The 23798-nt window shown below is 40.5% G+C and overlaps 1 protein-coding gene across 1 annotated transcript; it reads right to left on the minus strand.

Annotated features, from left to right (window-relative positions):
* Positions 1-21782: 21782 nt before the first annotated feature.
* Positions 21783-22229, minus strand: LOC147728051 (myb-related transcription factor, partner of profilin-like). Its single transcript, XM_086963724.1, has one exon. It carries the CDS (start codon positions 22227-22229, stop codon positions 21783-21785), a length of 447 nt encoding a protein of 148 aa, XP_086819850.1.
* Positions 22230-23798: the final 1569 nt, after the last annotated feature.

Here is a 23798-nt window from a genome sequence, read left to right on the forward strand (position 1 = left end):
TTAAAAAACATTTTCCGGCAGGTTAGTTGATGTTTAAATAAATACATTTCCAAGTATAAATTGTTTCTTTGACAACGTTCTAATGGCAGTATAATTATATTCATTATTGTTCCCAAAGGTTAGAAGCACAAAAGGCTGCCTTTCAATCCCAGTTGCTAGTTTGACAAATGGTCTTAAAATTAACCACCTTTTAGAAAGAAATTATAGAACATACTAGGCTCGAGTTTACATGGTAATTGCAAACTTGGTTGTTGTTTTTCGTAGGTTTTGTTCTCCCACTTACTAAAACTTCTCATACAGCACTTCCCTTGGTGGCATCCCCTAGGAATGAATTCTTCAGGTTAACCAATTGACATAAAAGTGAACGTGACAGGGACACCGATTGCCGATTGATCAATGTGCAAAATCACCTCTGTTGTGAAGACACAATTGGCAAAAGATCGACGCTTCCACAAAACACAAGTCAAAAACTATGGCTACATAAATAAAGCACCAATGCATGTTCAAGAGTATAAAAAGTCACCATTGACAAAATAAAGTTTCAAACACTGTTCTGGATAGAAAAAGACCCCTGGAGCAAAACCCAGCGGATACATCATGACCCAGCACAAGCAAGTGCTTTCTCAAGGCTCACAGTCATTTGTGGATTGCTTGTGCATGGCAGTGGCACTATTATGGAGTCGTACCCACACTCGGTACTTGTATTAGTATTTACACTGCTTGTGTGCCCATTGCATTTATTTGGCACTCTGCAGACAAGCTCTGTGCATTTTCTGAAAACCTTGAGAAAGCTCCTCCAAGCAATGTCCAGTAACTCATGTGTGCTTCTAATGCAACACCAACAGCATACTTTATTAATCATTAACACACATGTACAGCAGCATCTTTAGATTTACTTCAGAATAATTGTGACTTAAGTGTCATCTAGAACAAACAGGTATTATTTGAATAAGGAGTGAACTACGCAAACAACTGATTTTCATTTGATAGCCATGCAAGTAGCATTCTATCATGAGGAAATTGATGCATTGCTGTCTCTTAGCGAGATCTACACACAACCGATGGTCAAATATTTGTACAAAATGTCCATGAAATTCAGAGTCATTTTAAATGTGAAAGGTGTTGCATGCATGGTGCTTCCCTTTCTGCCACTTGCGAATCATCGAAATCTTAGGGGCTTATTTTACAGAAGGGAAAGCTTTACTGCTGGATAAGTCATCGTAGCTGATGACAACAGTTCAGGGCCTGGGCCAAATATGAGCAAGTTACTAGAAATGGCATCATCACAAGATGAGGGGTGCTGCCGCGTGTTTGTCAGCATCTGTGGAGCTCTTCCACCCTCCAAAATCTCTTTATTACAATAGCAGTGTTATTCGAGGGCCCCTTGATTTAGTGCAAATATTTACTTACATCTGCGAATTACACTTACTGTACGGTAGGGGGGGTCGCGGTTCACAGGGCGGGAGACAGTGAATTAAATATAAAACGAACTGAACACTTACCTGACCACCGGTCCGCGCCGCCTCTCTGCTCCCCTTGGCTCCTTCACACCAGCACTAGAGTGGACTGGCAGCCCCTCTCAGCCAATCCTGGCGCCTCCAGCAGCGCCAGGATTGGCTTAGGGCACAGCTACTCTTCGCCCGCTGCACGCCCATTAGGAGACCGAAGGGCTCCTAATGGGCATGTGCAAACCGGTTCAAACACAAGTGCGCATGACTGGGCATGGGCTAAAAATTCGCCCTCTGTCCCCACTCATGCGCACTTGTGTTGTGCAGCTGCCTGCCCCTGGTGACAGTCTGACAATTTTGTCAGTCAACATGACGCCGGACATCCCACCTCCTTCAGTCTCTGAAGGGGGTGGGCGGTCCAATGTCATGCTGACTGACATGATTGTCAGTTCTCCCTCGGCGTCTTTGAACTTATGTAACTGAGTCAGTTTACTTAAGTTCAGAAATGCCGAGGGAGCTGCGAGTGGGGGGACTACGCCCCCACACCCCAATGGATGCACCGCGCCTGTTGAAATACACAGGGGAAGATTCACAAAGACAACTGACTACCCACCCAGTGCGGAACAAAAAAAACATGTGTGTGAGGGTAGAAGTTGGCTTACCTTTGGCCGACACACATGACGGCGGCTTCACTCCACTGAGCCATATGTGTGTTGAGTCCAATCAGGATATATTCCATATATTTACTCAATGTGGTCAATCAGGCATTGGTTGATGAGCGGGTGCATCAGTCTCACACGTGGGCCACGCATGGGGGACCACCAAACACTACACCAGGAGACTGACTCAGTTCCACAGATACTTCCAGGCCACAGCACTGTGGTGCCTGTATCCTGTCTGCTAATCCGCTGTGATGCAAATTGTGGATGGGGGCCAGGCTTAGGAGCAGACTCACTGTTGCACACTGTGTCATGTGCCGTGAAAGAAGCACTGTCATCTCACATACCCAAACATGACTCCCAGGGCATGGCTGGTGCAGGGAGTCCGCATTGGAGGTAGGTGCCTTGTCAGGAGCCAACTCACATTTGGCCAGTCTAAACACCACCCCCCTTGATCAGCAGCATCGTGCCTCATCAAAACTTCACTTGACAGGTGACATTGTAGAGGGCACCTACACAGCGTGGATCCCTGGATGTCTAATGATGATCCATTATTGACCACCCATCATTGTGATATGAAATGAATGAAATGAAAATAAATTTATTGAGCGCGATTGCTGCCCGGGGGCGTCCAAGCGCTAAGTTGTGCTGAGGCGGAGAGACCAGGGACGGAGGAATTAAGACACAAAGGATTTAGCGAACAGTAGTGTCTTCAAGTTTTTCCGGAATGAAAGCAGATTTGGATTCGATCGGAGTGAGAGGGGAAGAGCATTCCAGAGTTTGGCAGTGTTTAGAGAGAACAGCCTACCACCCGACCTGGCTCTCTTCACTCTGGGAACAACAGCAAGAAAGGCTTCCATCGACCTAAGGTTCCTGTTTGGGTGATAGGGGGTTACAAGGTCGTTGTTAATGGGTGGGCCTGTTTTCCAAAAGGCGTGATGTGCCATGCATAACGCCTTGAATGCTACTCTCTGCCTCACTGGCAGCCAGTGGAGACTCTTCAGAGCAGGTCTGGCTGACTGGGATCGTGGAATCTGTAGCAGGGTGCGAGCTGCACAGTTTTGCACGATCTGTAATTTCCGGAGGGTCATTTCAGGAGCCCCAACATACAGGGCATTATTCGAGTCCAGACGAGACTGAATGAGGCCTTGTACCGCCACCTTTCTAGCTTCTAGCGGTAGAAGTGGAAGGATCTTTCTGAGAATTCTTAGTAGGCCAAAGCATGTGGCGGACAACTTCGTGGCCTGGGTGGTAAACGAGAGTTTGTTATCCAGCCACACACCTAGGCTCTTCACACTTTCCTTGGGGGTGGGGGGGGGACCCAGAGTACAGGGCCATAGAGAGGTGAAAGGTACTGGGGGGGTTGGGCCTAGGAGCATTAGCTCCGTCTTGTCCCCATTCAGTTTTAGGGAGGAGGAGGTCATCCATCCCTTGACATCCTCTAAGCATTTTAGCAGATCTGCCGGGCATTGCCTGTTGTTGCTAGCGGCCAGTGAGACCACTAGTTGAGTGTCGTCGGCGTATGACACAATTTTGATGCCATACGGTTCGACGACACTCGCCAGCGGCCTCATGTATACGTTGAACAGCACAGGGCTCAGGGAAGAGCCCTGTGGTACTCCGCAGCTGAGGGTTTTCCTGGAGGACATTGTCTCGCCATCAAAGATCCGAAAGGATCTCTCCGACAGGAAAGACTCAAACCACCTTAGTGCGTCGCCAGATACTCCGATGTCATGGAGACGGTTCAGCAAGGTGTTATGGCTGACCGTATCGAATGCGGCACTTAGATCAAGGAGGATCACTGCCACTGATCCCCCCTGATCCAGTACCCTTCGAGATTCTTCTGTGACTGCTAGCAAGGCGGTTTCAGTACCGTGCTTTGGTCTAAAGCCTGTCTGCGATGTATGTAGCAGAGAATGGTTCTCCAGGAACTGAACGAGTTGGGCGTTTACAAACTTCTCCAGGACCTTGCTGACCCAAGGGAGAAGTGAGATGGGGCGATAGCTAGCGTTATCATCGGGATCTAGGCTAGGTTTTTTTAGCAGCGCCCGCACCATGGCTTGCTTCCATGTCGTGGGGACTACGCATGCAGAGATGGACGAGTTGAGAAGTTCCAGCATTATTGGCAAGGTAGTTTTAGATGCCTGCAGCAGGACATCTGGGGGGGCGGGGTCACATGGGGAGCCTGATTTAACTTGGCGTGCCACCTTATCTAAGGTGTCGAGATCATACAACCATGTGCCTGTGTACTGTTGTGTATGACTAAAGGGGGAATCGCACCATCAAGTAGATACACCCATCACGCCACATACTAGTACAAACAAACATTTGATGGTGGAACAGGAGGTGTCAGACACACACGTGTATGTGACACAAAGTCACCATGTCTGTCTACCACAACACATACTCAATCCCTGCAGGGCAACAGGAGTACACAAACTCACAGAAGGATGACATTGTTATGAGTCAGTGTACACTGAAGCACAGAGAAGACTGGCCCCAACACCACACAAGTACGGTAACTGGACATAATATCGACTACATAATATCGAATGGACAAAATATCGACGGAAAAATATCGACATTAACAAAATATCGACTATAGGAATATCGTTGAAAAAAATATCGACTGCAAAAATGACCCAAAAATATCGAATACAAAAATATCGACTCAAAAATATCGACTAGACAAAATATCGAAATATAGTGAAAGTAAAAAATATCGAGAAAATGTTAGAAAATATTGATTTTATAAAATAATATATATATATTATATAAATAAATAGTACCTAATGTTTAGGAGCGGGTTGTGGGTTTATAGGGGAATAGGGTGGGAAGTAATTTAATAATAATTAATTCGTTAATATATGTTTGGTAATTGTTTTAATTAGATTTTAATTGGTAATTAATTAATATTAATTAGTTAATTGTTTAATTGATTAATTAGCATATAATTTAATTGATTAATTGATTAATTGATTAATAATAATTAATATTTTTAAAAATTAATTTGTATATGATTTTAATTGATACATTGGTTATTAATTAATAATAATTAGTGATTTATTGTATTAAGAATTAGTATATTATTTACATTTATTAATTGCTAACACATTAATTATAATTAGTTAATGATGTAATTAATATATTGCATATCATTTAAATAAATTAATTGGTAATTAATTTATAATAATGACTTAATTACATTAATTGTATACATTTAAATGTAATGTGTTAATTAATGTTGATGTTAATTAATTAATTGGAATTAAACAATATTAATTAATCTAAATTATTATTATAGCTAATGTGATAATATATTTTATAATAGTTTTTTAAAAAATATTTGTTTTTTTATATATTTATGTTTAATGTTGTGTTCATTATTATTTATAGTGTTCTGGCTTTGTTTCATAGTTTTTGTTATAGGTTAATTTTTTAGGGTTCTGGGTCATTTTTCTAGTCGTGAGTAAAGGTGTATTTAGTGGGATTTGGAAAATTTTTACGTTTGTGGGTAAATGGGTATTTTTGAGGTTGAGGGTCAGTTTTCAGTTCTTGTGTAAAGGGCTATTTGTAGAGTTCAGGGTCAGTTTTCAGTTTGTGGGTAAAGGGGTATTTGTAGGGGTCAGGGTCAGTTTTCAGTTTGTGGGTAAAGGAGTTTTTTGGAGGTTCAGGGTTAGTTTTCAGGTTGTGGGTGTAGGGGTATTTGTAGGGTTCAGGGTCAGTTTTCAGTTTGTGGGTAAAGGGGTATTTGTAGGGTTCAGGGTCAGTTTTCAGTTTGTGGGAAAAGGAGTATTTGTAGGGTTCAGGGTCAGTTTTCAGTTTGTGGGTGAAGGGCTATTTGTAGGGTTCAGGGTCAGTTTTCAGTTTGTGGGTAAAGGGGTATTTGTAGGGTTCAGGGTCAGTTTTCAGTTTGTGGGTAAAGGGGTATTTGTAGAGTTCAGGGTCAGTTTTCAGTTTGTTGGGAAAGGAGTATTTGTAGGGTTCAGGGTCAGTTTTCAGTTTGTGGGTGTAGGGGTATTTGTAGGGTTCAGGGTCAGTTTTCAGTTTGTTGGGAAAGGAGTATTTGTAGGGTTCAGGGTCAGTTTTCAGTTTGTGGGTGTAGGGGTATTTGTAGGGTTCAGGGTCAGTTTTCAGTTTGTGGGTAAAGGGGTATTTGTAGGGTTCAGGGTCAGTTTTCAGTTTGTTGGGAAAGGAGTATTTGTAGGGTTCAGGGTCAGTTTTCAGTTTGTGGGTGTAGGGGTATTTGTAGGGTTCAGGGTCAGTTTTCAGTTTGTGGGTAAAGGGGTATTTGTAGGGTTCAGGGTCAGTTTTTAGTTTGTTGGGAAAGGAGTATTTGTAGGGTTCAGGGTCAGTTTTCAGTTTGTTGGGAAAGGAGTATTTGTAGGGTTCAGGGTCAGTTTTCAGTTTGTGGGTAAAGGGGTATTTGTAGGGTTCAGGGTCAGTTTTCAGTTTGTGGGTAAAGGAGTATTTGTAGGGTTCTGGGTCAGTTTTTAGTTTGTGGGTAAAGGGGTATTTGTAGGGTTCAGGGTCAGTTTTCAGTTTGTGGGTAAAGGGGTATTTGTAGGGTTCAGGGTCAGTTTTCAGTTTGTGGGTAAAGGGGTATTTGTAGGGTTCAGGGTCAGTTTTCAGTTTGTGGGTAAGGGGTATTTGTAGGGTTCAGGGTCAGTTTTCAGTTTGTTGATAAAGGGGTATTTGTGGGGTTCTGGGTCAGTTTTGGCCTTTAGGGTGAAGGGGTCTTTTTAGTGTTTTGGGACAGTTTTGGGTATTTTAGAGTGCTGATGTATAGTTTAACTTAACAGTGATACATTAAATTTATTACACGAAAATAGCTATTATTATAACTTTACATTAGTACCCTTTATTTAGATAAAAACAATTTATGTATTAGCATGTTTCCAGACAGTAGCTAGAGTGGAGTTGGAATTCTAATTATTAATTGGTTGGTGTCCAGCACCATCAGTAATATTACCAACACTGGAGTTGGATTAATAAAAATACATTGGTTAGTCTCCACCACATTTTATGGTATTACCTTGAGTGTAGTAGGAATAGTAAAATAATTTTTGCTACTGTCCTGCAGCTTCTATGATTTTAGATTGACTGGAGTAGTAACAATACATATAAAATTGGTCAGTGTGCAGCACATTTGTATACATTTGTTCATTACTGTATTTTAATAATAAAAATTAATGCAACATAGATGTTTTCAAATTAGTTTATTAAACAATTTTTAATTTTTTTATTGTGTACTACAATAAAATCAAAAACAAATATAACATCACATTTTTTTTAACTTTTATTATTCACACAATAACATCTTTACATTTATATACATGTGGTCAATGTAAAAAATAATTTGGATTACTAGATTCTTTCAGTAAATTTTACATATTCCCATCAGTCATTTACAATTTAAAGTATTTATATAGAAATACATTAAACAATGATTTGTTATATATTTCTTACATTAATATTTAATAATGTTAATATTAAATATTAATATAATAAAATATATAATACATATTTCTTTTTAACAAGTAACATGACTATTATTACATTTGTTAGGATAAATTGAAATACAAAAATAAATTTTCTTGGTGTATAATTCACACAATGTTGTTTTTACATAAAACATATAAATCGCTTTGGTTGTAAAGTTTATAATTGTATAGGGAAACAATATGTTTAATTATAATATCTGGTATTTATCAAATATTAGTAAAGCAATTATATAATTTTATTACAATTAGAAATAATTATATAATCTTTTTTTACTAATTAATAAAAATAATAATTATTTTATTAATTATTATTATTATTAATTAATAAACATAAACATTCATTTATTATTAACAAAAATATATACATTCACAGATAAAATAGAGACTTTTTTCAGGCCATTCTTTATATACTAAATGGTTCTACTTGTTATATTAATAACAATAAATAAGTTATATTATTTATCATTATTAATTATTCCCATAAACATTTATAATGTTTTATTAAAATTATACACAAAATTATTCATATAAATATACAGAATAACTAAATATTTACATCTTTTATTCAAAGTTTTACATAATTATTTAATATTATTAATATATAATACATATTATATATTAATTTATATTAAATATATTATTTTTTGTTAATAAAGGAAAATTGTCATGAGTATAGTGTATTAATTTGTTACATTATACATGTGTATGTATTATATATTTTATATTTCACATTGTTTATTCTATTATCCTTTTACACAAATGGGTTAAGGGGACTACTTTTTTACCGCGTAAGGTTATTGCGCTCCATTCAGGACTGGAGAAGCTCGCGGTTGGGAGTTGCTTCGCGTGGAGAGAGGTAAGGTTATTTTTAACTACAAATTATAAGTAAGTGGTCATGTTTGAGGGTGTAATCAAACTCTGTAGTGTTTTTTGGTGTATGTATTATTAGTTTAAGTAGCGTTTGGGTGAAAAGTCTCCGTTATAGATGTGTCGTGCTTTTTTTCCTTCAAGTCTAATTTTAAGTGTTCGGAAATGTCTTCTTACATGGTTAATGTTAATTGTTAGTATATTTACAAATGTGAAGGGGGTATTTGTGGGTGGCTTTCGTTATGTATGTTATTTTACAGGTTTCGGTTCCTCGCATGAAAACTACATGGAAGGAAGCGTGTTTTTTAACGGAGAAACAAATGTTTAAGTTATTATGCTTATATTTTGACTTTTATCTCCTATTTTTCGGGTTTGCCAGGAGCGGTTTTTTCACTTTTTAAACCTTTTTCGGGTTTTTTGGAGGGTTTCGAATCGGATTGATACATTGATATGCGTGACCGTTTTTTTTAAATAGTGTGTATATAACTTTAAATCCTAACGTGTACACACTACTGTTTTCGGGATTTCCTGGAGCGTTTTTTTACGTTTTACAATTTATTTTCGGGTTTTTGAGGGTTATCCCATATTGGAATTGTAAGATATTGGATTGGATTGTATGGATTGATTTTTCCTTGATTGCGTCTCTCAAGTCCAAAAATTGTAAGTATTTATTTTACAATTTTGATTGGGTGGGAAATGTCGATTTCTAATGTTATGTGTATGTTATAAAAAATTATAAACATTGCATATTTGTTACGAATTTTTTTACATAACTTTTAAAAGTTTGTCAAACAAATATATTTTATTTATAATTCATTATATATGTTTATGACATGTGAATTTTATTAGTATTGTAAGAAGACATTCGTATATTTACTTGACATTTTTATAGAAGACTTTTTGCTATTATTGCCAGGTATTCTAAACCTCTAGTTGTAGGGTATAATGTGACTTGACTTTGAAGTAGTCGGAACATTTGTTGGGTTTGTTTAGTGAGTTTGGGCCCTATTTGTGACACTGATTGTTCCATTCTTAGTTCCTGATAGCTTTGTTCTTTTTTCAAAGCTTCAAGAAGGTTGTGGAATGTGGGTTTGCCTCTGTTTGTAGTTGCTTGGAAAGCATTATGCCACCCTTCAACACTGTTGTTGGTTTTCGCCTCTTGGTTTAAAGTACTGAGATAGACATTCCACCAAGGGATTTGGAATTTGGGCTGGCGTCGATGTCCTGATCTGTGCAACCTTCCCACCCAAGTGTCTTCAAAATAGTCTAGCAATGGTGTTAGCTTATCCTCATTCCTCTTATAATATGCGCTGTCAATTAATAAATTGTAATGTTCAGCAACATCTGTAACAGGGACGTAGGCCAGGGCTATTAACTTTTTAACTTGATAGGCAAAGGTGCTATCTGTAGAGTATAGTACACTTAAAGTAGATTTTTGGAGATGCCTCCATATACTCTGATTAAAATGATAATAGCAACCCTGGATTGCTGTGTGGGGAAATGTTCTCAAAATGCTATTTATCATAGCTAATTCGAAATCAATAATTATTTTTTCGGGAAAATAATTATTGATTTCCGTTTTGAGAACATTTAAAATTTCGGTGTAGGTTGTTTGCTGTTTGTTGGGTAGCAAACAGTAAATGAAAGGTATGTTAGAATGATGGTATAAACCGTGGATGGAATACAGTTGGTAAAAAGGTTTTGGGCAGGGTTTAAATGTTCCATCCATCATCCATTGGGGACACTGTTGGATTTTTTGTAAATTACTTGCAGTTGCAAACATAATTATTCTGTTTGTACTGCTTTCATTATCAAAAAGAATAAATGTATCTTTATTGTGTGTGATGGCCATTTCGGGTGAAATAATAATTTCTTCAAAACAAGTTGGGTTGGGTTGGGTTGTGCTAGTGAGTCGTTTGGTGCGTGCAATAGTGCGTTTCAGGGAGTCAATAGAGGGTAGTTGCCCTGAAGCATGGGCAGGGATTTTTACCAGTTCTTCTTTAAGTATTTGGGTGGTGGGTTTGTCACTTTGTGTGCTAGCACTTTTAATACTTTCTAAGGCATCTCTAATTTCAATTTCGGTGACATTTGGGGGATGATTATGTTCTCTAGTAAATAGCACATTAGTTTCCTCGGTAGTGGCCCTCCCATAACATTTGTTGGAGTAATATTTTGTACACTTCCAAAAAACCTTTCTACCACTTTGTCTCTCCTGATTATACACATAACCCATGTAGCATAATAGCAATTTATTTTTCTGAGACATGACAAATTCTGCACCTTCAGTCATTTTGATTTACTTGTTCTAGGAAAGAGTAGAAAGAAACAAAATCAGTACACATTTTCTTACGTATGTGGTGCTAACATCATTAGTGATGCATTTATACTTACAGTTAATCAAAGTAGTAGTCACAGAAGCAGAAATGTCTTTTGAATGATGTTCTTGTATGTATGTCTTTATTTGCTGTTGGTATGAAAATATAGAAAAACAACGTTAATGTTTATATATAACAAACGTATTTCCTACTCAAAAGCAGTTGTCATTATTGTCTACTAGTGCATTTGATGTAAGCTTTACATATACTTACTTGTTTAAATAGTAGAATAGTAGTAATTGCTGGAGTTCATCAATTTAGTACAGGTATGATCTGTAGAGTAGATAGAAGAAATAAAAGCAAAATATTATAATTTTAATACTGAACCGTTTGGAAATGTAACAGATTTAAACGTATACTAACTTCTAAATATGTCGTTTTCTTTGTTGTAGGTAGAATAGCTGTATGATGTATTCAGAATATCTGTAGAGGAAATATAAAATAGATAAGATGTTGTTAAGAACATAGACTGTGTTATTTTCGGCAGTTTTAGAGAAATGATAAATATACTTACATTTTTTACAAGGCTATTCTTCTATATTGGTATATTTTGTGTAGGATGTTTTCATATGATATGTAGAATAGATGTATGATGTTTTCTGAATATCTGTAGAGGCAATTCAAAATAAATAACATGGTGTTAAGAATATAGTTAGCGTTTTTTGTGCCCACATTTTAGCAAATAACAATTATACTTACATTTTTCTGAAGGGTATTCTTGTGTTTTGCTATAGTTGATCTTGGATCTTTCAAATGATCTATAGGGAAGATGTAAAAAGCAAGATATGTTGTTTAAAAATGTGCATTAATGAAATTTGCCGTTTTATAACAAACACATCTATACTTACATGTGTAATTAGGGTAGTTTTATCGTTTTTGCTGTAGAAATAGCACAATTTCTGTATATCTGTAAATATAATGTTAATGAAAAATAAATACTTTTGTAAATTAGTGTTTAAAAAAAGCAGTTGGTGTGTAACAGAGAATTATTATATACTTACTATCTGATTTTGCACATGAAGAAATATGACCATGTAATAGGAATTGTGTTGGAGTAGTTTCTATCAGAAAAGTAGGAAGACATGAAAATAAAATAAGTGTAAGACATAAGAGATGTAAGGAAAATAGTGCACTTCTAATTTAGTTTTATAAAAAAATGCTGTGTTACTTACTTGATTAATTAGCTAGTAAGCTGGATCTTTAAAGATGTTTATTCTGCAACAAAATCTTCAAAGTGTTGGCATCTACTTTTCAGAGAGGTAGCAGCAACAAATGGTAGAATGCATGTAGCCCTTTTATAGTATATGTGTGCTTTGATTTGATTGGTTGTAGGATGTAAGGAAGCATAGTATAGGCTAGTTTGAATTTTTTTAAGTTAATTGGAGTGTTTGTTGATGTGAGAATGGTGGTATGTGGTTGTTCCCGCATTAAAGCAGGTTCGTGTTTAAATGAAATATATTTATATGTGAAAATAAGTAATGAAAATGTTAGTTAAATGCAAAGAATAATAGAAAATGATAAAATGCATGTAATAGAATGTATAGTAAATGTGGATTAATAGTAATTTTATGTAAGAAACAGGTATTATATGTGAAACGTTTTTTTTAGTGAGAAATGACTTTTATTGATGATAAAGATGGTATTTTAGAAAGAAAAGTGTGCAAACATGAACTCGATATTTTTTTTTTAACGATATTGTGGTAGTCTATATTTTTGTAGTCGATATTTTTGTAGTGTGAGGGCTAATTTCATGTCCAACGATATAATTGTAGTCGATATTTTTTTAAGCGATATTTATGTATTCAATATAGTTAGTACTCGATATTTTTTACTCGATATTTTTGTAGTTTGTGTAATAAGTATAGTAAGTCGATATTTTTGTCGTCGATAATTTGTCAACGATATTTTGGTAAGTCGATAATGTGTCCGTCGATAATATTTCAGTGATCCCACAAGTACACAGACACAAAATTTGAATGATGAGCCTCTCACTACAACAAACCAGCAGTGGTTGTGTCACAGCTGTCAGCGTCACATGTCTAGACCACATTCCTACCTGCTATGGAGAAAAACATCGATCCAACAACAATGTAGTAGACAGTCACCATGTGTGGCCTGGTGGTGTTGCACACAACTCAAGATCAGAACATGTACACTGTTGACTTGGTTGCATGTCTTTCACAGCAACTCTGCATCTAGCTCAAAAGCTGCAGTATGTGCAGCTAATGGCTAATGCCATTTTAACTATGCAGAGTGTGTACAACAGGAGAGTTGGAAGACACATGAGTCACCAGATAGAGGATACAACAGGGGTTGGAGGATCAAATGCACAGCCAAATGTGTAAGAGAATCTGCCTGCACTGGTGACAACGCCTGGGAGTGGGGTGGGGGGGGGGGGGGGGCTCAAGCATATCATAATCTCTCTTTGGTGCATCTCGACGGACAAGCATGTCTGCACTATGCGATCGAGCCCAGTGCACTTACCATTGCAAACCAAGATATACAAAACCAAATGGGTGCAGCCCTCATCACGTTCACACCTACACTCGCAGCGCCACTCTCCATCAACATGTACTCAACACCTCACAGATACATGATATGCACACAATGTACAGTACACATTCCCTCTTCAGCAGATGACAAACTAAACATGTCCGATGGACCACTCTCATTACCAGCTGCACAATGAGTGATGCCTTGGACTGCACTCAATCCAAAACACGCAGCATCACAAAAAGCACAGACATGCAAACTCAACACAGCACCACATTTCACAACAAGACACATACATAGTGCAATGGCTGTGTCTTTTGCATATTACTGTATAATCAAACAAAACAGCACAAGTGCAAAGGATAGTCACTCGAGAAAATATGCATCCACACATTCAAATACCACATATTACAACTCTACAGCACAACAAATTTCAACATCCAGCACACATGATCACATCATTGATGTAGATACCTTCACATTCACAAATCCACTCTGTCCCTTATGACTAGTCAGACCTTGTCTCAATGTTGCCCTGTCATATCTACAATTGGCTCACATTACCAATATCCCCATGGACTCATGCACAGTATCACCATACAACACTCATCCAGAACTGCACTGTTACAGCAAAAACACACAATAGTGCCTCACTCACCAGCTCTCATTACATGCCACAACACAACCTTTCCACCGGGATATCCCCTTATCACATACACACATTTCTATCATACCATGTGCAGGGTGGCAACACTAAATGTAGCTCATATACTCTGAATCACTCACCTGCATGACAAGCACTCACATACGGACAATATGGACACTCCATGTCCAGTACACAAGAAATGACAATGAACTTTATTCACACCCCAAACCTCCTGACACCATCTCAAATGGTCGTGCTGCCATCATATAGGAGTCTTGTAAACAATGGGATTCTATCAATGTGAGTGGTGACTAATTTTATATGATTTTGTATATTTCTCTAAACTCGTGAATACACTGCAATGTGAAAATTAGGCCTCTCTGCGGGTGGCAGAATGAGGGCACTGTGTGTTTTTAAAATACCCCTCACACACTATGAATCCCATAGTGTCATTCTCCCATCATTGGGGTCTTCTTGTCCCTCTACGGGGCGGGGCGTGCTTCGACCTACGAGTGACGCGGGAGCACTTATATTTTTGACAATAGGCTATGTGATGTGATGAGGATAGTGATATGTGTTAGGGAGTGTAGGGACCTATTTACGTGAATGGTAGTGTAAAAAAAGGGGTTAAAAATTCCCTGGCTAGTCGAAAAAATTAACTTTAATGGTTTCGCAAGCTGGGAACATTAAAAGGGGGTTAGTAAGTAGAATTACAAGTGTGGTCTACTTTGTCGACATGACATGTTTCATAGGCAGACCCCTCCTGCCTACTCATCAGGACCTCTGTTGATCCCTACAAAAATACTCAATTCTAAACTAAATGTTAAATGCCTATGGTCCTAAAACTTAACAGCAAAAATCGGCTGCTAGATTTAGCCTCAGGGCTTGAGTTGGCCCTTAGTGAGGCATTATCATGAAAAATGACCTAATATGGTCTATTTGAAGCGTGGTGATAGGGCCTCATGAGCCTGTGTCCTAGGGTGATTCGTTGACTGGTTAGTGACCGCATGCCTAATCTGGCTTTATTCCATACCCTTCAGCAGCTCCGTAGATGTGGATCCACATCTATGGAGCTGCTGAAGGGTATGGAAAAAAGCCAGATTAGGCATGCGGTCACTAACCAGTCAACTAATCACCCTAAGACGCAGGCTCATGAGGCCCTATCACCACACTTCAAATAGACCATATTAGGTTATTTTTCATGATAATGCCTCACTAAGGGCCAACTCAAGCCCCGAGGCTAAACCTAGCAGCCGATGTTTGCTGTTAAGTTTTAGGACCATAGGCATTTAACATTTAGTTTAGAATTGAGTATTGTTGTAGGGATCAACAGAGGTCCTGATGAGTAGGCAGGAGGGGTCTGCCTATGAAACATGTCATGTCGATAAAGTAGACCACACTTGTAATTCTACTTACTAACCCCCTTTTAATGTTCCCAGCTTGCGAAACCATTAAAGTTAATTTTTTCGACTAGCCAGGGAATTTTTAACCCCTTTTTTTACACTACCATTCACGTAAATAGGTCCCTACACTCCCTAACACATATCACTATCCTCATCACATCACATAGCCTATAGTCAAAAATATAAGTGCTCCCGTGTCACTCGTAGGTCGAAGCACGCCCCGCCCCGTAGAGGGACGGGAAGACCCCAATGATGGGAGAATGACACTCTGGGATTCATAGTGTGTGAGAAGTATTTTAAAAACACACAGTGCCCTCATTCTGCCACCCACAGAGAGGCCTAATTTTCACATTGCAGTGTATTCACAAGTTTAGAGAAATATACAAAATCATATAAAATTACTCACCACTCACATTGATAGAATCCCATTTTTTACAAGTCTAGCTCAGGAGGGTGATTCTATCATCTCCTCTACACTTCCCCAATTTATTTTTTTGGAATCATATAGGAGTCTACACTCCATGCAGACATACGATACACCAGTCTACATCCTTGATGAACACACCTTCCGCTATGCTGTGCAAACAAATGTACTATTACTACCCTATTTGCCAATGAAGAGAATGGATGTGACACAGGCTCCCGTGGCGCATGCATGACAGATGGACGCACTATATACATCTGGGCACCCACACTCTACTCTGCTCAACACATATCACACAGCGATAAAAAACATACATCCTTGCACCCGTAGGCCAGTTTTGTGTGACCAGGTACAACATCTTGAATAGCTGAAATTGACTAAATCTTTTATTTATTTAACTTTTAAGGCACACAGCTACCCACACAGGGTTTCCCAGTGCCAAGGGATAGTTTAAAAGAATGAAAAGAGAACAAAAAGCAGTTTATTGCAGAAAAAGAAATGTCTTGAGGCCCTTACGAAAGTTGAGGTAGATTTCAGTTTTCAATGAAGTAGGCAGGGAATTCCAGATTTTAGGGCCTAAGTGGGAGAACGAGCGTCCGCCCATTCTCACAAGCTTAAATCTGGGAATCACTAAGTCACCCTTAAAGGAAGACCTGAGAGAACGTTTGGGGTAATACGCATGAATGAGTTGCTATAAATATAAAGGATCAATACCCTGTTTGATCTTGAATATATAGCAAAGAGCCTTAAACTTAACTCTGCTTGCAATCCTGAGCCAATGAAGGTTCAGGAGCGACTGGGAAATGGAGACTCTGCGCGGGACATGGCATAGAAGTAGGGCATCATGAATAGCTGAAATTGACTAAATTATTGGTCAAGAACAAATCACAACACACAAAAGATACTTATGCCCAATTACATGAGGGGTGTGGGTGAATACATGAAGTTAGAGCACACACAGACACAACCCTTAATCAACATGATGTAGCAAGACAAAAGCTGGTTGGCACAACTCACAATAGGTTGACAAAGCACTGGATTAGTCAGACCACAGTAACCTTGACAAACAGGCACATCTGAATGGACTTAAGTTTTTGGAGGCTGGGTCTGAAGCTTGAGATTCCTGATCACCTCACACACACCATGGGCTCAGGAAATGTCAGAGATGAACACATTGTCATGAGGGGAATTCCCTACAATGGAGGGCCACCTGTGGCAAGCTTGTTCTTGGCAGGGGTCTACCATGTCAGAAGGACACTCAGACATGGCTCCGACACTTCTAAGTCACATCATACTTTAGTTGAATCAGCCTGTGCACATGGGTGTGTCCAAAGTCACCACCACGTATATAAACTTCATGTGTACCCAGTTGTAATGATGAGACAGATGACTTATTGCACATCACAGCCCTATACTTCATGCCCATCCTAGTGGTTGCACTGTGAAGGACTTGCACAATGTATTCAAATGTCACCACGACATATGTGCAAAAGTGTAAGTAAAACATGCTAGTGTGGCAAATTCATGTCACCCTCATGGCCACAAATGATGTTGATGATGACACTCTGCAAATGTAGACAATGTAGACAATGAGGACTCGGATACATACTGTAATAGGTCACAGTCCATGGACCACATGTAGCCCATGACATCACAACATCATCGTATACCCACAACAAGATTTACACATTAATGACAGTTGACTTATGACCAAGTTGGGGGACACAGAAAGCAACTGTGAAAAGAACCTCACATGCTTTATACTCAATGATAGAAATATCAATATTTCAAAACAAACGCTAGGCCAAGGGCCTGTTCATTTTTGTACAGTCCTGGAGGGGGTCAGGGCAATCACCATCCATTGTTAGCTTGCACTTTAACCGCAAGGAGACATCTCCCCTGGGAGGAGCATCTATGGGGGCATGCCAGGCACCGCAGGGACAGGACTAGGGGGGATTGGTTTGGGTTTCGGGAGGGATGGGATCTGGTGTTGTGTGTGGGTCCACTGCAGTGGACTGACCAGATTGAGGGGGTCCATTGCATTGGCAGCAACAGACCGAAGGGGGTGCTGTTGGTGGAGAAGTGCTTGTGGTAGGGGGGAGTGCTTGACCTACTTGATGATGGTGCAACGGTGGGTGGGGAAAACAGCGATGGGGTCTGAGGTGTGCCCTTTGGGAGGTGGGGCCTTGGACCGGGAGAAAGTAGATTTTACAGGGGAACTGTGGGTTGGTGGTGGGGTTTTTAATTTTAAAGATTGGGGGAATGTACAAGTGAGGGGCTCTGGGGTCTTCCTCTTAGGGGTGGGCATGCAGGCAGGTGTAGATTTCAACTCTGGTTTGGTGGATTTTCTCTTCCCTTGCAAGGGTGGTCTGATGGCTCAGTGGGGAAGAGGCCGAGTTCACAGAGGAAGACCCGCTGGGAAGAGGGGGTTGAAGAACAGTCAAGGGTAGGGGTTGTGGAGGCAGAGGTAGCTTTGGAATGCAGAGTGGCTGTGGATGCATGTTTGCCTGTTTTTGCCCTCTCCCCCCTGTGTGTGATGTCAGTACCCTGAGTGTGCATGCATGTGTGTTTTGACTTTTGTTTGGGGGTTTGTGTACTGCATGTGTCTGTTGCTGTATGTGTGTATGCCTGTTTGAGTGTGCTTGGGCCTGGTAGGGTAGTGGGGACTGTGGATGGGGCAGAGGAAGGAGGGGTGAGAGACTGCTGGATGAGGGACACTGCTGCCGTCAGTGAGGAGGCCATGGCCTGATTAAATCTCTGTAGAGCAGACATGCCTGATGAGATTCCCTCAATGTATGACACCAATTGTGTCAAAAGATTGGTATGTGCATGGAGGACATTCAGTATTGATGTCTGCCCCACATGGATCTGCTTCAGTAAATCCACGGTCTCCACACTCAGGGCAGCAGGGGAGACTGATGTAGGAGGTGCAGAGCCTGGCACAAAGGAGACATGCTCCCTAAAATGAGAGTGACCGTGGACACTATGAATGGTAGCAGCAGTGAGGGTGGAGATGACAGTGGTGGTGGCAGAGTTCAATATTCTGTGATCTAATCCGGTAACACCCACTGCCACAAGGGAGTCATCACTGGAGCTGGAGTGGTCTTTGGATGTTGTATAAGTCTCTGACCTGCCCTCAGTGTGGCTCCCCGCACCCTCTGTGCCACTGGGTCCCTCATCCCCCTTCACTATGGACCCAGTCTGGCTAGCCGATTCCCTTTGGGCTGTGGAACTGCCTCCTCCAGTAGCCGGTGCTGATGCTGTGAACAAGGATGACAAAGAGATTCACATGAGTCATCTACATAGACTTGACATGAGTATTATTACAACACATCACAGAGCAAGCATATACATCATTTTGACTGCAGGTTTCTAATCATTACACATATGTGAACATTGCCTTACCAGTCTGCCATTAAACTATGGTTCCCAAACACATGATGTCATGTGCAACATTGGTTAGATCAATGTCAAATACCACAACCACTATGTCAACTACTACACTATGCAGGTGGTCTGATCTGTAATGCTCCTGACATCCAACAAGCCTATTGCGACATTCAAAATATCTGTATCCGCCCCTATTGAGTTTGATACATTGGTGATGGAAGGTTAGGGAGTCGGATTGCATGTGATTCAGACACGAAACAAAACGTGCGTCCATCACTGTGATGATAAACAACCAATGGGTGAGTATATGAGGCTAACGCGTCCTTTGAATACTCACCCACGTTGTTCACCATTACAAGCAACAGCCAATTTGTGCGTCCATCTCCGATGCGGCTAACGCATCCTTTGAATACTCACCCGTGTCGTTCACCATTACAAGCAACAGCCAAAGGTGGCGTCTGACTCAGTTTGGATGTGGCTAACGCGTCCTTTGAATCCTCACCCGCATCGTTCACCATTACAAGCAACAGCCAAAGGTGACGTCTGGCCCGAAGCGTATGCGGGCACTGCGTCCTTCCACTAATCGGTCAGCAGGGCAGAAAATGTTATGTTCTGGTGCATTACATGTGTGGGGACAGTAGTTAACATGACATATTGTACATTGGGCTTGATAGCTCACACTCCTATAAAGTGCCAAGCTTGAGGGGCACACAACACACTGTTTGTGAGGGCCATCACAACATTGAGAGTATACTTCACAGATCACGTTTCTGAGCTTGGACACAGTCCCAGGGGATCATTGGGGAAGACATGTTGTGTCTCCACAAATACACTGCTGTGGTCGACTGTGTTTCAGAATATGCATTGTGTTAATTTTTTGTGTCTGTAAATCTACTGTGTCTGAGTCTTGTACAACTCAGACACTTCACAATTTTGGTACCATGATATTTAGCTGCAACATCAGCTTGGTTTTGTCATGTGAGTAGTTGTTGCGTCTGTGTGTCACAGCCATACATGGGTGCTTGCCAAATAAATGCCTGCCTCACATTGTCAATGTTCTGTGTATGTGATTGTACACGTTTGTCAGACATGACATCATGACAGTGTCCACTGTGTGACAGTGCATGGTTCACACAGTGACCTGCTGTCTGTATCATATGTGCCACAAATCTGGCATTATCTGATGCAATTCGGTGTGCCTTTCAACCATGTGATATTTGTGACTAGGTTCAGTACAGCACTGCAATTGGTGCCTAACCATAGCTTGGTAACATGTGTGTTAAGTGTCACATCGCTGTGCTTTGTATCTAGGTTCAACCTTTGGCCTCTAACTTCATTGTGTCATGAATGAATGCTGTGTGTGTGTAATTGCATGTTGTTGTGCACATTGGAAAGTGACCTCAACTGTGTTTTCACTCGATACATATGTACCGCAGGAGATCAGCAGTGCACAGGCCTTTCCATGACCTTCAGAGCATGAAAGAACGAGATTGCATTTGACGATACCGCTTCACCAGGCCACTCATTGTGGAGTATGGAGGGCAGGGCATGATGGAAGTTGAAGTCAGCGCAAGTACTCCTCCTCACACATAGCCCAACAGGACCACCAGGAACTGTGCTCACCTCACAGTGATTGTAAAAGTACTGCCAAGATGGCTGACACTGGGGCCTTGTGTTTGATTTGACCACAGTTCCCATAAAGGCCTTGTTTTCCTCACACCAGTCCCCGTTGCCAGCCATCTTGGCAGTACTTTTACACTGACTGTGAGATAAGCACAGTACCTGGTGGGCTTGTTGGGTTATGTGGAAGGAGGAGTATTTGCACGGACGTCAGCTCCCATCATGCCCTGTCCTTTACACACCTTCTCAGCCAGACCAAACAGCACACCTGGGACTATGCAGTCCCTGGGAATGAATGGAAATGTACAGCCAATATGGCTGACACTGTGGACTGGTGTGAGGAGAACAAGGCCTTGATGGAACTTGTGGTCAAATCAAACACTAGTCCTCAGTGTCAGCCATCTTGGCAGTACATTTCCATTCACTCTCGGAGACTGCATAGTCCCAGGTGTGCCTTTTGGTCTTGCTGGGAAGGTGTGTGGAGGACAGGGCATGATGGGAGTTGAAGTCAGTATAAATATTCCTCATTCCACATAACCCAACAAGCCGACCAGGTACTGTGCTTACCTCAAACTCAGTGGGAAAGCACTGGCAAGAAGGCTGACACTGGGTCTTGGTGTTTGTAGCACAAGGCTATGATGGTATTGTGCTTCAGGATCAACACCTTATAGCAGTGCAAGCCAGCTTGTACCCACACCCACCTTCTTAGCCATCCCAGACACCCTTCCTGTGACTCAGCTTTCCTGAGAATGACTGTGTGCAAAAAAGATGGCTGATGCAGTTGACTTGTGTTTGGATCCCATAGCCTTGCTGTGAGTTAGCGATAAGTATGTACATGTTAGGAAATGGTGAGATTTCCAGTTACATTGCAGGTATATTGTTAGTCAAATTGGCATACACATTACATGCTATTTTGCACTGTTTTATTTTAGCTTTCTTAACAGTGTTTAGTTTCACTGTTTCCTTGACAGTGATGCCTGTGTATTTGTTAACATTATTGGCTTTCTGAGTATGTACTCACCAGGCTCTGGGGCTCCTGGTATTCCATAGACGCCCTCTGGCTGAAGGATGTCCAGCACCTTCTCCTCCAGGTAAGTGAAGTGCACGGGTGGTGCAGGAAGGCCACCGCCGGTCGGCTCACTCAGGGCATGGTCTCTGGCCAGCAGCTTCTTGACCCTCCCTTGCACATCATAGTACCTACTCCTGATATCATCCATTGTGCGCAGGCAAGGTGCATGAGCGTTCATTTTGTTGACTAACCTGTCCCACTTGTTATTTCTCTGCGACAGGGGGGTCTGTTGAACTAAGTTCTCAAATAACTGTGGCTCTGCTCTGAGAATTTCATCATTCATCACTTCCAACTCCTTCTCTGTGAACTTGGGATTCTTCCTTGGGGGCATGGTGAGGGGTGGTGGTGGAGATTAGGGTGTGGGTGAGTATGAAGGTGAGGGGGAGTGGGTATGAGTAAATGAGTGTGTGTTTGAGAATGTAGTTGATCAAAGGTGCTAGATGAGTGCAGGTTGTGTGGTGGGTGAAGTGTGAGTGTATGTGGCAGACAGCAGGTAATCAGTGGCTATGTCCTGTCAGTTGTTGAAAATTAGCAAAGGTCATTATTTTGGTCTTATATATGTGTAGAGATGTGGGTGTGGTTGATGTTTAGATTTTAAAAAATTCTTTTTTTCCTTTGTTAATGTTTGTTTGGCCATTTTCTGTCTATTTCTGTTGTACTTTATTGATCAAAACCGACACGTTCCATTGACTGCACCGGATGCCTAATCATGCAGTCGGGGGTGGCCCAAGTTTGTCCCATACATACTAAGCTATCATGCAGCATTCGCTTAGGAGTCGGTCACATTGCCTTGTTTCCGTAGGATTCGCTTGGATGGATTGTGTTCCTTACGAGTTGGTCATCCGTATTGTGTTCTGTGCGAGTTGTTTGGATTTGACATGCATTGCATCATACTCCGTAATTCAAACTACAAGCACAAGAGTCGTTTGGAAGGCATTCCCGATCCAAGTTGTTGGGAAGGCTTTCCCAACGAGATCGTAATCAGGCCCTTTATTTTAGAAAACATTTCCGCCATACTTGATTTGAGCTGGTGGTTGCCAGTAGAGCCCACTTGTATTTCTTCTGGGGACTGTCACTTATTTTTCCACTTTAACTTAGTACATGAGATAGAAAAATACAACCAGGGGTAAAAGGGAACAAGAGATAGACAGAAAACTTTGACTAAGATAGACAGCAGTGATAAAAAAATAACATTTAAAGAGTGAGGTAAATGGACAAGAAGTGTTGGTGACTGTTGAAAGAGTCACGAGGTGGAGTTCAGACTACATAGTCTTGGTATTGAGTACCTTGACAATCAGATAGTGCTGGCCATGTGCTTTTGCACTTAACTTTGTGCACCAGCACTTATTATCTCACAAATAAAGCCTTACATTTGCTTCCGGTTAAGGGCATTTTGAATGTGAATTCAAAATTCTGGTTCAAAGCTTAACACTCACAGTAACAAGAAACACCTGCTGAAAGCCAAATATGATGTACAAAAACACAGTGAACCTGTGTCTATGATCTATTATCTTGTCCCGCAAAAGTTCGTAATATAAGAATTTGTAATTTAGATGGGATTTATAAAGCAAGAATTATCTGCTAAGCCATTAGAAAGTGGAAATAGTCTCTGAACTCCTTATAAGTAACTTAGAAAGGTTTTTTATATTCTACTCATTAGTAGGATGTGTGTAAGCATGAAGGGAGTACTAATAATTATAACTGCGGAAAATGGACAAAGTTGGAGTGGTAGTCGAAGACACACAATGCAATTATTATCAACAGCTATGTCGAAGTAGAGAAGCAGAGCATTCCCATGTGTATGTCTGCGTATGTATTTCTGTGCAGTAAGGAAGGGATGACTTTACTGAGAATAAGTAAAAGAGGGTTTGATTAGCTACCCATGCATTTGAGTAAGTTA

Source organism: Lissotriton vulgaris, chromosome 3_1 (genome assembly GCF_964263255.1).
Source record: "Lissotriton vulgaris chromosome 3_1, aLisVul1.2, whole genome shotgun sequence".
NCBI classification, from domain to species: Eukaryota; Metazoa; Chordata; class Amphibia; order Caudata; family Salamandridae; genus Lissotriton; species Lissotriton vulgaris.